Source organism: Elephantulus edwardii, unplaced genomic scaffold, assembly GCF_000299155.1.
Source record: "Elephantulus edwardii isolate Elephantulus edwardi_28Jun2011 unplaced genomic scaffold, EleEdw1.0 scaffold00001, whole genome shotgun sequence".
Classification (NCBI taxonomy): Eukaryota; Metazoa; Chordata; class Mammalia; order Macroscelidea; family Macroscelididae; genus Elephantulus; species Elephantulus edwardii.
Genome location: NW_006399751.1, coordinates 45,026,488 through 45,043,426, shown reverse-complemented (window position 1 = coordinate 45,043,426; position 16,939 = coordinate 45,026,488). Strand labels below are relative to the sequence as shown.

The window sequence follows — 16,939 nt, the reverse complement described above, 5'->3', positions numbered from 1 at the left end:
CTATTAAATTTGTCAAGAAGTAAATGTGAGAGAATTTTACAATGAACACACGTTTTTCTAGCCTTTAAATTCTGCCGTTAGCATTTTACTGTGTAGGTAACTTCCCTTTCTGAAAGTTCTTTTTATGCCTGTTTGCTTTCACGAAAAATCTACAGTAGTGCCTGTTTTCCTTGACCAAAAGAATTCCCAAGAGGATTTTTGCTTCTTAAGGGGGAGAAAATGTAAAAAATGAAAGTAGTGTTCAGCGTATATTTTGCCACATGAGCTTTGGTAGTGTAGTCTGTAGGGAAATGTGCACTAAAAGATGGAGTCTTTCTGCCAATTCAAATCTATCAATATCTCCTCTCTCCCAATTTATAGCCTTGGAAAACATGCTGGAAGCTCAGTTATGAGTTTTACTTAGGCATATTCCATTCTGGGCAAAATTCCTCTTTTTTCAGTGGGCCTGTGAGATAGAAAACACAAGTTATCTAATTCTGTAATACAAGTAGTGGTAAACAGGCACAAATCAGCATTTCCACAGAGTCCTTGTCCTTTACCCCCCAATAGTTGGGCTAATTGTCAATTTTCCTTCACCTTCATATATATAGTGCTTTCTTTCCTGTAAAGGGGAGAGTGAATTTAAACTTAAGAGTGATGCTCTTAAGACTGAGGTACCCTGGAGTTGATTTTAAGTCATACCGACCCTTTGGGACAGAACAGAACAGCTCCACAGGGCTTCTAGGCTGTAATCTTTATGGAAGCAGATTTCCCATAGAGGCAAAGGGTAAGTTTGACCCACCAGCCTTTATATTAACAGCTGAGTGCCTAAACATTATTCATGTTGCTGTCAAGTTGAGTACAACTCAAGTCAACATAACATATAAACCAGTCTGAACCCTATCCTAAACCACTGAGTGCCACACACAAGCCTCTTACTGCAAACACCATGTCAGCCCACCTGATTGAAGGTCTTCTTCTCTTTCACTGCGCCTCTTCCTTTCTAAGTATGATATCCCTCTCCAAGGAATAACCTCTCCTAGCAACATGCCCAAAGTATGTGAGATGAAGCTTCATCATCTTTGTCCAAGTTGCACCTTTTCCAAGACATAGCTATTTGTTCTTTTGGCAGTCCATGTGATCTTCAGCACTTTTCTCCAACACCATAGTTCCAGGGCATCAATTCTTTTTCTGTCATCCTTAGTCATGGTCCAGGCTCTCAGACACATAGCAAATACAGTGCCATTATTAATACTGTTCTTAAGTCAGTGTTAATACTGATCAAGAGGATCATATTTATGTGTGTGTGTGTGTGTGTGTGTGTGTGTGTGTGTGTGTGTGTGTGTGTTTATTACAGTGCAAAGACCAGATTTCTTTGTGGCTATGAAAAATATTTCTAAAATCTCAAATATGTATATTAAATTTGTCTACTTTGAAAAGTTACAATTTAAGACTTTATCATTAACTAGCTTTACTCAGTCTTTACTATCTGCCTGGCTTCCTTAGGATTTTGGATTTGCAACTCCTAAAATAGACCATAATACAGCAAACTGACAGACAAGTGCTGTACCACTTAGAACAAGGTTCTCCACACACACAATTAACACCAAGCCAGAGGGCTGCAGGCCCAAGAACCCAACTGACTTTTTATTTACTTTTTATTTCTTGTTGTGTACCAACAAATTGGATCTGACTGGCACAGGAGGTGGTGGCCCCTCCTTTTCCAGCAGAGCGTCTGCCAACTGACTTTTAAAGCTAGAGGCCTGCCCACAAGTTCCTGATTGCTTAAAGAAAAGGCTTCCAGCCCACAGTTAATTGTTAACGTGGTGCAGGATAGAGCAGGGTTCAGGTATTTTGTTCATAGGGCCCCTGTGAGTTGTACTTGACATAACAGTACCTAACAATAGCAACAAAATAGACCACAGTCTTAGTTGTCTAGTGTTGCTTTAACAGAAATGCTACAAGTAAATGGCTTTAACAAACAGAATTTCTTTCCTCACAGTTTAGAAAGCTGGACAATTCAGGGAGAGAAGTCTTTCTCTCTTGTTCTACTCTGTAGGAAGACTCTTTTTAGCTTCTGCTTCCTAGTTCCTTGGAGATGTTCATGTAGTTTGTCATTTTTCTTACTCCATCTCTGCTTCCCTAGTGTGCTTCCCTATACTAATACTGCCTCATTAGCAAAACAAAAACCATCCATGCCCAAATGAGAATATTACCTAAGCACAGAGATCAGAATTTACAACATCTGTTTCTAGGGAACACAAATCAATGCCTAACATTCCACCCTTCAAAAACTCCAAATGCATGTCCTGCTGCATGCAATACACATTGACCAGATCATGTAATCCAAAAAGTCTAAGTCCACTCTAAGCCCAAAATTTCATCTTCTGAATTGTTGTTGTTGTTGTTGTTAAGTGCCATCGAGTTGCAGGCGACTCATAGCGACCCTATGAAGGAGAGTCCTCAATGCTTGGGTGTCTTTCATCCTCTCTCCTAACTCAAATATGAGTGAAATTTTGGCCGCTCCTTGGAGGCAAGGATTCTGAAGCTTCATCTGACATACTTTGGACATATTGCAAGGCAGGTTCCATCCTTGGAGGAGGACATCATACTTGGGAGGATGGAGGGACAGCACAGGAGAGGAAGACTCTCGATGAGATGGACTGATTCAGTCACTAGGATAATGGGGGTAGGTATGTCGGGGACAATAAGCTTGGCAAGGGATAGAGCAGGGTTTAGGGCTGTTGTACGTAGGGTCACTGTGAGTCACAGGCAACTCGATGGCACAAAACAACAAAAACAACAACCCTAAATTAAAACTCCTCTTCATATGACTACAAGTTATCTCTAGAATACAATAGTGGAAGAGGCCCAAAGTAGACATTTCCATTATAAATGGGAGGCATTACAGGGAAATAAGTAATGGACACTAAGCAAGTAAAATTATATAGCTCTCAAGGCTTGAAAATAATCTTCTGTTCTCTGAGACTATCTGGACAACTGCCCTATCCTGTAGACTCTAGGTATTGGACACTTTTTCTGCATTAAGGGTTAAAGCCCCTTGGCTTAACTAATTAAACCTTTAGCTTAATGACCCAGCCTCTTCAGCATGAGAGTTCATCCTGTGAGGCAACCCCATTCTTCCTAGTCCGTGTGAATGATGAACCTACCATCTAACCCCAGCAAACCACTTCTTTAGCTTACTTGGCATGGCAGCCCTGCCTCCTCAACACCATCATCAAGTTGGTGAAGAGTCAGCTCTTTGAAGTCAATGAGAATGTGGCTCTATGCTTTGAAACAGATGGCTCTGTTTCCCATGCCCCTTTCAATGCGTCTGATCTGCAAGCTGCTCAGGAATGAGCACTTTTGTTTCCTGAAGGAAAAATATATAAAGCTAAAATATACACAGACAGTATTCTTTCCTTTTGTTCTTTCTATGTTCCCTTCAGTTGAAACTAAGGCATGTAGAGGGATAATTAGTTAGATTCTTCACACATGCTTCACTTCTTTAACTAAAAATTATGTAGCCACTCATCCTTGGGTGAACTTTCTAGGATGTATATCCTTGGTTTGTACCATGGAATTTCAAAATTTCTCAAGTTCTGTTTTCATTTTGTGGAGTTAATTTTTAAGTCCATTTCTTCCTTCTCAAATTTTACTAAGAAGCAAAGAGAAACCCGATAGCCCTCTAAGATCTTGCTCCAAAATCTCCTCAGCCAGATAGTCAAGTTCATCACAAGTTCTACCTTCCACAAAAAATTTTAACATAATTCAGACAACTTCTTTGCCACTGTATAAAAAGCATTTGACATCAACATTGCTGGTACCATATGTATTCTCTATGACTTACGAAGACCTTCTCTACAGTTCTAGACACCTTCAGATTCTTCTAGCTTCTACTTATTACCCAGTTCTAAAACCATTTCCACATTCTGTTTACCTGTGAGAGTAGCAACGCACTGCTGGTGCTAAGTTCTGTTTTCATTACCTGGTTACAAGTTAACAGAAATAGCACAAACTTTAACAAACAGAAATTCGTTTTCTTCCAGTTTAGGGGACTTAAAGTCCAAAGTCAAAGACCATCTCTCTCAGTCAACTCTAAAGGACATCCATGACTCTTCAGCTTCTCTTTCTTGATTGCATGGAAATCTCCATGTGTCTTCACTTCTATCATTCCCCATCTCTGCTTATGTCACTTGCTGGTTTGATCTCTATTTTATATATCAAAAGGTTATTGACTCAGGATACACCCTACACTACTCATGTCTTATTAACATAGCAATGGTGTCCTGTTCCCACATGGGATAGATTACAGCCATAGGCATAGATTAGGATTTACAAAATTTCTTTTGAGGAGGACATAATTCAATCTAAAACAAACACTTAAACAGATAAATTATGTTTCAGGACTGCATAAAATGGGGGATTATTTAGATACACAAAAGAATCTAATTTCATGTCCTTTTATTGAATAAGAAAAACACTCCAACAATAATAATACTTCATTTAAAATACTTCTAATGTTATAAAACATTGAGACTTAAAAATTTGTTTCACTTTCTCACATTCTATAATTTTGCTTTTAATTCCAGGATTGTAAGTGGAAAATGTATATGGAGATGGATGGGGATGAAATTGCAATAACCTACATAAAAGATGTGACATTCAACACTAACCTACCTGATGCAGAGGTTTTAAAGATGACAAAGGTAGGGTTCTATTTACGGCTTAAAAGCTTTTTTTGAATTCGCAGATATCAAACAAAGACATTAAAATACCCCAGCAGTGTGCTTTTGTGCTTGTCGTTGCTCACATCAGCTCAGCCTCAAGCTGGCTGTTGAAAGGCATATTTTATTTAGCAGGTTGAAATCACAATAGTTTTTTGTTAAAATTCTACTTACGCTGTGTGAGTTACAAAGCACTGAGGAAAAAAATAATATCGTTTAGGTTTTTTTTTTATTTTCTTCTACATTTCTTGATGTTTATTTGGTCATTCATTAGAGGAAAGAAATGATAGAGATAGAACTATTTACCTCCAACTTTGGATCATTTTAAACTTTAAAAACTTTCAACGATGGTTTTCTTGGTTGTGTCCAATCTCTTGAAAGACTGAATGAGATTATTCAAGAGTCATATGTGGAACAATTGATGACCTCACTGAGTTCACACCTAAGGATTCCTAGAGTGGGCAGAAAAAGAGGCAGGTTAGAGTCGATGCAGAAGTGTGTAAGAACACTGAAGAAAGGCCAGTAGACATGCTAGCTTGTTTCTCGAAAAGGAAAAATTTCCATTCTGTTCCAGTCACACTGAAATACTTGCATATGAGCCTTTGTGCAAGGTCCAACAACCCCAGTAAAGAAGCATGAAGCCAGTAGGACAGTCACACTAATCCTCACATAAGCTATTAACTCTAGTGCACTATTAGCTGTGTATTTGATTTCACTGAAGGAAATTAGTCTTGTGCCAAAGAAGAGCCGGGGCATAAGTAGGAAAGTGGCAAGATTCTGCTAACCCACAGCATTAGACTTGTAAATATGTTCTCTCACAGCCTAACACCACTTTATAAGTGGATTCATCAAGTACGTGGATTTGGTACCCTTGATTGAGTTCTTCTGTATAACTGGGAGTTTTCTAACAGCATTATTTATTTGTAAAGGTTATTATTTGGCTTTAACTTTCCCTTATGTCCTTGGAAAATATTGATTTTTATACCATTTTTACTGGAAATATATTTTCTCTTTCCTCCCAACCTATGACGTCTCTATTTGCAGCAGCTATTCTTTGCTGCAATGCCCAAGTTATTGCTTGTTCAAAGCAGGTAATTACCCATGGCAAAAAACAATAGGGTAAGGCTTATAAGACTAAATGCATGTGTTTCTTCTGTAAAATCAAATACTTTCCTGTGAGACGGTATCTGCTTCCAAACCACACACCAAATTTAAGGTGGGCAACAGGGTTGAGGAAGACCAATCAAAATCTATAGACTCTTTAACTATACCTACCACTCATAGAAACAGCAACAATTCTAATTTTAAAAATAAATGCATAACCTGGTTAAATCTCTACTATATTTCCTTCATAGTCTTATTTGGAGGGACAGAGAATGTCTATGTGAGAGTAGAGACTCATTTCTAATCGATACCATTTTCATAAAAATTAAATACATAATTCAAAGTAGAAGCATCTTCATTAATCCCGGGAAAAGGTCTCCATGGCTTCTTCAGTTGCATTCAAAGCCTCACCAGATAATATAATAGAAAGCAGAATGACCACTGAAGCCATGAGACTGACCTCCATATGCCCTCAGGGAAGGTCTTCTTGTATGGTTAGAGTTTTCTCTTCATGGTGAGAAGGCTTTCTGCTAGCATGTTTGAGAGTAATCAGATGTGAGCCAACCTCATTTTATGTGTGATAATCTGGCTTTATTTCCCTATTTACCAATCTTGAATTGGGCAACTGACCTTAAAGAAATTCATATTCTAAAAGACACTGTTTAATGGCACTGCACCATCCTCACTTTTGTTTTTCAGCCCCCCTTTGTAATGGAGAAATGGATTGTAGGAATAGCAGACAATCAGACTGTAGAGTGCACTGTCACATATGAGGTAAGTTCTGGGGAAAGGAGGCTGGTGGCTTCACTGACAATCTCTCTCTCTGTAGGCACTTGTTTGCTCTTTCAGAGAGTTAGGAACTTAATGAGATTGAGGTTATTTCAGCAACCAAAAAATGGGAAGATAAATATAAAAACATACTGTTTTGAGAAAATCTACTGATGAGGACCTCTTTAAAATGCTGAAGAGCAAAGATGTCAGCGTAAGGACTAAGGTGAAGCTGATCCAGGCCATAGAATTTTCAATTGTTTCTTATGCATCTGAACGGTAGACAGTGAACAAGAAAGAATGATGCATAATTGATGCCTCTGAATTGTGGTGTTGGAGAAAAGTATAGAATATACCATGGACTTTCAAGAGAATAAATAAGCCTGTCTTCAAGCAATTAGAACCAGGATATTCCTTAGAGGCAAGAGTGGTAAAATCTTAAATGTGTTAGGGCATGTTGTCAGAAGGGCCTTATAAAAAGACGTAACACTTAGAAAAGTAGAGGGTTAGTGAAAGAGAATGACTTTAATCAGATGCATTGACATGGTGACAACGGGCTTGAGCATGGAAAGGACAGTGCAGGATGGGGCAAGGTGTTCATCTGTGGTTCATTGGGTCATAGCTGACTTGAAGGCCCCTACCATAAGTGCTGGTAAGGAAGGAGAACAGGCTATATATAACCTAGATAGAGATGCTTCAATAGTTATTGGTTGAGCATCTTCCATAAGCCATGAATGCATTGGGTACCAGAGGGACCAAACAGTGAGCAAGTGAGATCTTTGCCTTCCTGGAACTTAGAGTTTAGAGCTGAGAATAGATTCATTGATCCAACAGGATGCAGTTCAATCCCACTACTGCCTGAAGTATTATTAAAAGCAAATTCTAATGTTAGAATACTTTTATATGGAAAAATAGAAGTTCTATCCTTTTTTTAAAAATCTATAAAATGAAAATATATCCATCTAGCCAACTAATTTCAGAAATTGCTTTAGATAAGGTATACCTAGGATATGCAAGGTCTGTACTTTCTTGAAGGAACCCTACTGGCACAGTGACTAGGCCAAAAATCAAAAAATACTCCAGCAGTTACTGATTTTCACTCCTGGGTCCCATCTCGCCTCTGCATCTTTTCTTCTTCACCTTCCAGGAGGGTCAGCAGTCCCCTCACCCCCAAGCTGCCCACATCACACAGCTATTCTGATGATCAAAGACAGTCTCGGACAAAATGGTTTTCAGAGTTTTATTTGTTCAATAATGTATCTGTTTTCAAGTACTATAGACAGAAGAAATCATTTGCTTTTCATGTCTTAGTAAGAAGAGATATATAATGAGGTTTTGCCACATATAATACATTCTGGGAGAATGCAATCACATTTGTAGCTGCTGGGAATGCTATAATCCAATAAAATGGTTAGAATTTTCCTTTTAATAAAATTAGTATAATTGGACCAACTGTATAGAATATGTTACCTAATAGTCATTTGTCAGGAGGCACATTAAGCTCCTTTCCCACTTTTTAAACATCTGACCATGGGTTTCCTTTTACACCAGAGTGATGTTAGAACTCCGAAGAGCACCAAACACGTCCACTGGATTCAGTGGGGCAAAGCAAAACCTCAGGACGAAGTGAAGGCGGTTCAGCTAGCCATTCAGACGTTATTCTCCAACTCTGAGGGCAACACAGGAAGCAGATCCAACTCAAGTAAGTTGCTGCTCAAGTATTACATGTGCAATGGATTCCAAAAAGTAAATATTAAATTAAGTACAAATGCCAGACTCTGAAAAAAAACATAGAACTATAATATGCTTTTGCCTGCTATTTTTAAGATATTATTCAAATTTATCCACAAACCAATAAAACCAGAAGTGAAGAGATTGAGGGAGTCTACTAATCTCTGTTGTCTAAATGTGATCAAAGATGCAAACATGATGTATTGATAATTACTAGATATTGGAATGCAAAAGTTGGAAACAAAGGATTGGTAGTTGCAAAGTGTGGCCTTGATGATAGAAATGAGGCAAGAAATCATATAAAAGATGTAGTACAATTAATGACTTACTGTAAATAATATTTTTAAAAAAACATAAAAGGCAACTATATATTTGAACCTTGCCAAATGGAATACACAAGAATCAAATCAACTGCATCTGTGGAAAGAGATGATGGAAAAGCTCACTATCATCGGTCAGAACAAGGTCAGGAGTTAACTATAGAGCAGAACATCAGTTGTTCTTTATGCAAGTTCAAGTTGAAGATCAAGAAAACTAAAACAACTTTATGAGGGCCAAAAATACAACCTTGAGTATATCTCACCTGAATTTGGAGACCATCTCAAAGAATAGATTTGATGCATTGAATATTAATGACAAAAAAAAAAGACCAGACAAATTGTGGCATTAAGTAAAAGATGTTATTACATGAAGAAAGCAAACATTTAAAAGGGGGGAAAAAAGAGGGGAAAGAAATAGACTAAAATGGATGCTACAGAGACTGAAATTTGGTCTAGAATGTAGGCAAACTACAGCTATAGGAAGAAATGAGGAGGAGAACTAAGAAGACTTCAAGGAATGGATGGATTTAAAAAAATCTGGATTACTGAAAACAGAAGTATCAGAATGAAATGATGATACATTGTGAAAAGTGTAACCATATCACTAAAAAAAAATATTTGTATCCTAAAACCCAAAAACTTCACTGCCTGCCAATTTGATTCTGATCCAATTATAAGGGTACTAATTGCTTTATAGTGTTCTCAAGGTTATCAGTCTTTATAGAGTCAGACTGCCAAATCTTTCTCCTGTGAAATAGCTGGTGAGTTTGAACTGTTATCCTTGTGGCTATCATTTGAACACTTTAACTGTGCCACTAGGGCTAGCTCCAGGAATTGATGGAATACCAATTGAAATGTTTCATCAAATAGATACAACACTAGAGGTGTTCACTTGTTTATATTAAGTAATTGGTAAGATAGTCACCGGGCCAACTGACTGAAAGAAATAGCCATCTCTGTTCATTCCCAACAAAGGGCATCTAACAAAATGTATAAAGTATAAAACAATACATTATTATTACATGCAAGAAAATCTTGTTGAAAGTAATTTTTAAAATATTGGAAAATGTGTCAGCAGAGTGCTACCAGAAATTCAAACTGGATTCAAAAAAGAATGTAGAATGAAAGTTATCATTGTTGATGTCAGCTAGATCCTGGCTAAAAACCATAATTATCAGAAATATGTTTACTTTTGTTTTTATTGGCATGCAGAGGCTGAAGGGGGGAATCTGATGGCTTAGTGGTAAGACATAGCTCTGTCAGTCCAAAAGCACAAGGTTTAAATTCACCAGCTACTCGGTCGACAAAAGATGTGCAGTCTCCTCCTGTGTGACTTAGTGCCTCTGAGAACCCTGTGGAGAAGCAGCTATGAGTCAACTCCAACTTGACCATACATAACAACAATACTAACACACAGAGGCTGAAGGAATCTATGGGCAAAATCTTGAATGATACAGGGAGCATCAAAAGAAGATAGAAATAACCCACAGAATTACTGTACCAAAAAGAATTGATCAACATAAAACTATTTAAGGGAGTAGCTTAAGATGAATAATCAATAGTACTAAAGGAAGGAATCCGAGCTGCACTGGAGGCATTGGCAAAAAAAAAAAAAAAAAGGACCCTAGGATTTGATGGAATACCCGTTGAAGTGTTTCTGGAAAGGGCGCAAACTTGGACGTGCTCTCCAGTCTGCACCAACAAATATGGAAGACAGTCGCCTGGCAACTGACTGAAGAGATCCCTATTGTTCTAACTTCCCCCCCAAAAAAGGTGATACAACAGACTGGAAGTTATTAAACAATGTCATGAATATCACAAGCAAGTAAAATCTTGCTGAAGATTATCTAAAAACATAGCAGGAACAGTAAATCTACAGGGAACTTCCAGAAATTGAAGCTGGATTTAAAAGACTATGAGACAAAGAATATTATTGTTGATATCAGATGAATCTTGGCTGAAGGCACAGAGTACTAGAAAGATATTTACTTGTGTTTTATTGATTATGCAATGGCATTGACTATATGGTTAATAATCAATTATGATTCATACTGAGAAGAATGGGAATCCCAAAACACTTAATTGTGCTCATGCAAAACTTATGCATAGACCAAGAAGCAGTTGTCCTAATAGAACAAGGGAACACTGCATGCTTTAAAATCAGAAAATGGTGTGTCAAAGCTGTATCCTTTCTCCATAGCTATTCAATCTATATGCTGAACAAATCATTCAAGAAGCTGGACTCTGTGAAGAAGAATATGACCTCAAGATTGGAGGAAGACCCATCAACAACCTGAGATATGTAGATGATACAAATTTGCTTAAAGAAAATAAAGATAACATGACGCATTTACTGCAGAAGATCAAAGATGTCACCTTCAATATGGGCTACATCTCAGCATCAAGAAGACAAAAATTCTCACCATTGAACCACTAAACAACATCATGATAAATGGAGAAAAGACTGAGATTGTCAATGATTTCATTTTTCTTAGATCTACAGTCAACACTCGTGGTAACAGCAGTCAGGAAATGTATCATAGAGCTATTCCTAACAAGATAATGGGCAGACAACTAGTAGGTGTCCATTTCTCTTAAATAGAAATCTTTTCAGGAGTTAGTATAGTAGTCTTTTCTCTACCAATATAAAAAGAAATAATCACTATCCTTCTGTCTCTCACTAGAATTGCTCTAGATAGACTTTTTTCTTCTGTTTATTAATTGCAGAATGAAGTATTGGCTTGTCTTTGGCTTATTCCAGTTTTAGCTAGTTTGCCTGCCTGCCTTCCTCCTTGCATTTCTTTTTCCTACATGATATGAAGAATGAGAGGATACTGCCTAGATTAATTAAGAAAGGTCTTTCAGCTGCAGAGAAAAGAAATCCTAACTCCAACTGATATACTCTGGTGCTCTCAGAGTATGCTTCCTAGTCTAGCAGTGTCAGGATTTACCTGGTGGAGTGCAGAATTACTTCATCAGAAGCTCTGAGGATGAGGACCAGCAAGCTGCATTTTAGTAAGCCTTTCGAGTGATTCAGAAGTACCAAAGCATTTAGCTCAGACAATAATGGAATTTATTATTTTCTGTACCAATAAATCTAGAAGGAGGGCAGGTTCAGATGCAGACGATGGGGCTGCTCAAACATGTAAAGGTTTTTTAACAAATGTCACTGTGTTTCCACTCTGCCATTCTCAGCATTTTGGCTTGGCTTTTTTCATGTTTATAGTCCTTACCTAAAGATGGGACAATGCCCTGGTGAATTAGGGCTTAGTTCCCTCCCTATTCTCATATTTATGAGGGAGGAAAACTCACCTATAAACCCTCAGAGACTTCCTCCTGATGCTTTGGCCAGAAATGAACAATCTGTCCATGACTAAGCATGACATCATCATGCCTGGCTTTAACAAGCCGAGGTCTTCTTCCCCTTTGCTAGACTGGGACCAGCTCCCCACACACATAGGACTGCATTGAAGGATTGATACTCAAAGAAAAGTGGGGCTCTGGTTTTTCTGAAAAAGTATAGAAAGGATAGATTTTAAGGTGGCCAGAAAATTCTCACATGCAAAGGCTCAGGTTGTTGTTGTCGTGTGCCTTCGAATCACCTGCTACCCATAGCAACCGTTATGTACAAACAGCTCTGAACCCTGCCCTATCATGAGCTAGTAGTCTCACTGACTCTAACACATCTACTCCCATTACTCCAGTTACTGTGTCAGTTCATCTCATCCGGGGTCTTCCTCTTCTGTGCTGTCCCTCCAACCTTCTAACCATGATACCCTTCTCCAAGGACTATTCCCTCCTGGCCAAGGGCCCAAAGTTTGTGAGACAGAGTTTCAAAATCCTTGCCTCCAAGGAGCAGCCTGGTTTCACCTTCTCCAGGAAAGATCTGTATGTTCTTTTAGAAGTCCACGGTATATTCAATATTTTTCTCCAGCACCCCAACTCAATGGCATCTATTCTTTTTCTGTCATCCTTAGCTATTGTCCAGCTCGCTGAAGGTTTCCATATTTTCCATAGGAAGAAAGACAGTGGGAAGGAAGAAAAAGAGTTAGGTAAAATTATTGTTCTGTGCCATCAAGTTGGAACCAACTCATAGCTGACCCTCCAGCAGATTTTCAGAGGCTATAAATTAATTACATGAAAGGAGACTGAGCAATTGGTGGGTTTGAACTATGTGCCTTTGGATTGGCAGTGCAACTCCTTACCCATTAGGCCACCTGAGCTCCCTTAGATAAAATTAAAGCAAGCTAAATGATGTGAATAATTCTTCTCAAAGGCCTGAAGATTCTAGGATCTAGAGAGTTTGCACACTATATATTCTCAAAAGTCTTAAGGTAATCTTTTTTCTCCAATTTTATGGCAATTCTGAAGATTGTTTCTCTCCATCTCAGCCTTACATTTGAGGTTATACGCATACAGACACACACACTTCTCTCTCTCTTACACACAGAGTTGACACACTCACACACTAACCCTTCCCTACCTTCCCCACTAACCCTTCCCTACCTTCCCCCCGCCCCCACTTGGTAGTGAGTGGAGAAAGGAAGCTGTGCTAATATCCTTGTTAAGGAGTCCTTGGGAAACAGGACTTTATTTAAGCAATTAACTTCTGATAAGCTGGTCAGATCTACTCAGACAGGCCTGGCGATCTGCTTCCTAAAGTCAGAACCTTAAAAATCCTATGGAATGTATACCCTGCACACATGGGGTTAGGGTCGCCATGAGCTGAAATCAACTTGAGGGCAACTAACAATATCATAGGGAGGTGTGGTTGCCTAGTGGTGAGACACTGCGCTGCAATCCTAAAAGTAGGCAGTTGGAATCTGGCCACCACTGCTCTGCAGGAGAAAGATGGGTATTCTTCTCTTATGCAATTTACTGCCTCTGAAAACCCACTGGAGAGTTAGCTATGAGTCAGATCTGACTCAACAGCATACAACAATAACAACTATTTTATGCACTCTAGTGGTACTTTCATAGGAGGGTTTAGGCCTGATAGCCTAAAGGCACACCTCTCTTAGAGATTCAGATCCACCAGCAGCTCTGCAGGAGAAAGACGGGCAGTCTCCTCCAGTAGGACTTACAGCCTCAGAAAGCTCTCTGGAGGGTCAGCTGTGAATCAGCTCCAACTCAAAGGACAATGAGAATGAAAATTAAACAACTTGATATGTTCCGATACATTGGTGATAAGATCTGAACATGGCAGAAGTCTCAAAAGGAAGAGGTGAAGGAAGGAAGAGGCATTGCTTTTAACCAGTGCCTGGTCTCCCACCCAGTCAGCTTTACGTGACCACCCTATATAGTCACTCCTGCCTGGGCTCCCCTACCCCCTTCTCTCCTTTGTTGAAAATTAAAGGATGAGTGAGGAAAGGGGAAGATGATACAGAAGGAAACAAAATGCAGGGAGACAGACAGATGGAAACCAGTGTCCCAGAAGAAAAGTTAACCCTGGAGAGAAGCAGAGAAACCATGTATCAAATTGGAGTGAAAACTTTAAAATTAGAAGTCAGGTTGGAAAGTTCACACTGGGGTGGGAACTTGAGGGCATCCTAGGCTTTAGTTATTTTCTAAGGGAGTCCATAGAAAGTTACATTGCTAACCAAAGGTGGTGCCTTTTAATGATTCGAATCCATCAGCTGCTCGTGGGAGAAAGATGGGCACTCTCTTCCCATGTGATTTACTGCCTTTCAAAACCTGCTGGAGGTTCAGCTCCGAGTTGGATGGCAATGATTTTGCCATATTTTGTAGAAATGGAAAAGAAAGTAACTTTGACATTGATATCAAAAGTACCGTGTAACTTAACCAAGTTTTTTTGTCAGTGGTTGATGCTGGAGCAGTCAGTGTATGTGGTATTTATTACTGGCGTTTTTCCATTTGCTTATTTTCATGGTGTGAACATGTCGTCAGCTTCCTGCGATGTGGGTAGTATGTATACTTTTATGGAGACAGGAGTGAAGAGCAAGCAGGTCAGCTTTGACAGAGTTCACCTGCATCTACTAAGATGCTTAAACTGCCAATGAAATAAGTTGTTCTCTCTTCCAACCTATGAGAAATGTACTAAGCATTTCATGAGCTAGCTCTTAGTCAATGTAAATTAATGCCCTGTAATAAGGTGGCAAAATAAGACCAAGGGCAAACTCACAAAAGAACTCATCTAGAGAGACTAGATTTAAGGTACTTCATCAAGTATGCCGAATCTCTCTGCCCAACATCCCCCAAGAGTATCTGAACAAGTAGCGATTGGTTAGGGAACATGTAGAATCAGCAGACATGGTAACCAGGTATCTCAGGTGCCCAGCACTACTATGTCAGAAATGCCACAAGTAGGTGCCCTTTTTAAGAACAGGATTTTATTTTCTCTCCATTCAGAGGACTGGAGACATTGGATTGGAGGCCCTTCCTTGATGACTGGGAGTTCCTTGACTTTTCTTAGTGCCTGCCTTCCTCTCCAAGTGCCTCTATCATCTGTATGAGATTGAAAAGGGAACAGTAGTTTCTATAGCAAAGATGGGAACTGTAAGGGACAGGATATGGGTTACAGGTGGTGAAGCATAGGGACAGAGATAGGATGATGACACCATTGGAGGAATGTAACCATTGCCAAGGAACAGTACATCTAAATATTGCCAAATGGCCATATGTTTTGTTGTGTATATTTTTACATGTGCATAAAAAATTTTCCTTGTCACCCAAACATCTGTTCCTCATCCACTCCTCTTCAGAATGTGCATAAAAAAAAAGCAAAAGCAGTATTATGTAGTTCAAGCTCAAACAAAAAATAAAAAAAATAATGCTGTGAAGATTGAAATAATAATAAAGGAAGCATCCTTATATTTCATTTTAGAACATCTACAAATGGTAACATTTAGAACATTGCGAACGGCTTTGGCTCTTGAATCAGGCGTGTAGCTTCACTGTTGCTTAAACGATGCCCATTTCCATTCCTGCCGCAGGTGCGGACTGCCAGTGGCTGGACATTCTGAGGATGCGCCAGATCGCGTCCAACACGGCGCTGCAGCGCTCGCAGAGCAACCCGATCCTGGGCTCCCCGTTCTTCGCCTTCCTGGAGAACCAGGATTCCTACGCAGCCGCCGTGCAGCGGCGCCCCCAGCAGCCCAGCAAGCTGCAGCAGATCACGCCCATCAATCAGTCCCGCAGCTCCTCGCCCACGCAGTATGCCCTGACCAAGAACTTCTCCTCCCTCCACCTCAACTCCAAGGACAGTGGCTTTTCCAGTCTCAATATGGACAGCTCTTCTGAGAGGGGTCGGTACGCAGCGCGAAGCAGGGACAAGTGTGACCGTGGGAGTGTCTCACTCAATTCATCCCCGAGAGGAAGATACTGTGGGAAAAGCCAGCATTCCACGCCTTCCCGGGAAAGATACTTCAGGGTTCCGCAGTCTGCACTGCATGCTCGCCAGTCACCTGACCTCAAGCGGAAACCCAGTGATCACCAGCCCAGGACAATCCCCGGGATGCCTTTGCACACAGAGACAAGGGCCAGTGAGGAAGAGAGTAAAGTTAGTGATGGGTGGATTCAAGTGGAATACCGAAAGAAACCCCACAGGCCCTCTCCTACCAAGACTAACAAAGAGAGAGCCCGAGGGAACTACCGCGGGCGGAGAACCTTTTAATGAAGTGGAACTGCTAGTTCTATGTTCTAAGCGGGTTTCCCTTCCCTCCATGTTTCCCTTTATTTTTCTTTTTTAAGCCAACGTTATGGGTTCTGATAATGTGGTGCCTTTGGATAGAATGAACCAAAAAACAAACCGAAAAATCCTGCTGCACTTTTCGTATTTGGGAAAAACTTTCTAATTTGAGGCTACAGCCAAAGCAGGACCAAAGTAATGGATAGTATTGCACTAAGCTTTGTTCTCGCTTAGAAAGTGCCCAGTGATGATAGCGAACGTAACTATGCACGTTTCTCCTTCCCCTGAATATGAATGTGTTCAGAGAGGAGCATAAGCCATGTTTTCACCCTAACAGTCCGCAGTTGTGGTGACAAAGCTGCAACTTGGTGGTGAGGGTGTGAGGGAGGCACTCCTCCCCAAGACAGATTTTAAGGTAAATAATACTTTAATGGGAATATTTTCATATTTTTAATTTAAAATTTTTAATGAAAATTAATGCAAAAGATTCACGATGTTCATTGTGATGTTAGAAGATATTCACTATGATGAGATACACACACACACACACACACACACACACACACACACACACACACACACATCTTAACAAGGGAGGAAGAAGTACAGTCTCCTCCTATGAGGTTTCCTGCCTCTGAAAACCCTGTGGAGGGTCAGCTATG

General features: G+C 39.8%; 1 protein-coding gene across 1 annotated transcript in view; it reads left to right on the top strand.

Moving 5' to 3' along the window:
• LOC102876634 (mitogen-activated protein kinase kinase kinase MLT-like) overlaps positions 1-16,299 on the top strand; it is a 230,724-nt gene extending 214,425 nt beyond the window's left edge. Inside the window, exons 17-20 of the mRNA XM_006878825.1 lie at positions 4,572-4,688; positions 6,510-6,584; positions 8,130-8,280; positions 15,583-16,299. Of these exons, the coding sequence (XP_006878887.1) occupies positions 4,572-4,688; positions 6,510-6,584; positions 8,130-8,280; positions 15,583-16,262 (1,023 nt within the window). The 3' untranslated portion in view covers positions 16,263-16,299. The remainder of the gene's footprint in view (positions 1-4,571; positions 4,689-6,509; positions 6,585-8,129; positions 8,281-15,582) is intronic.
• The last annotated feature ends 640 nt before the right edge of the window (positions 16,300-16,939 follow it).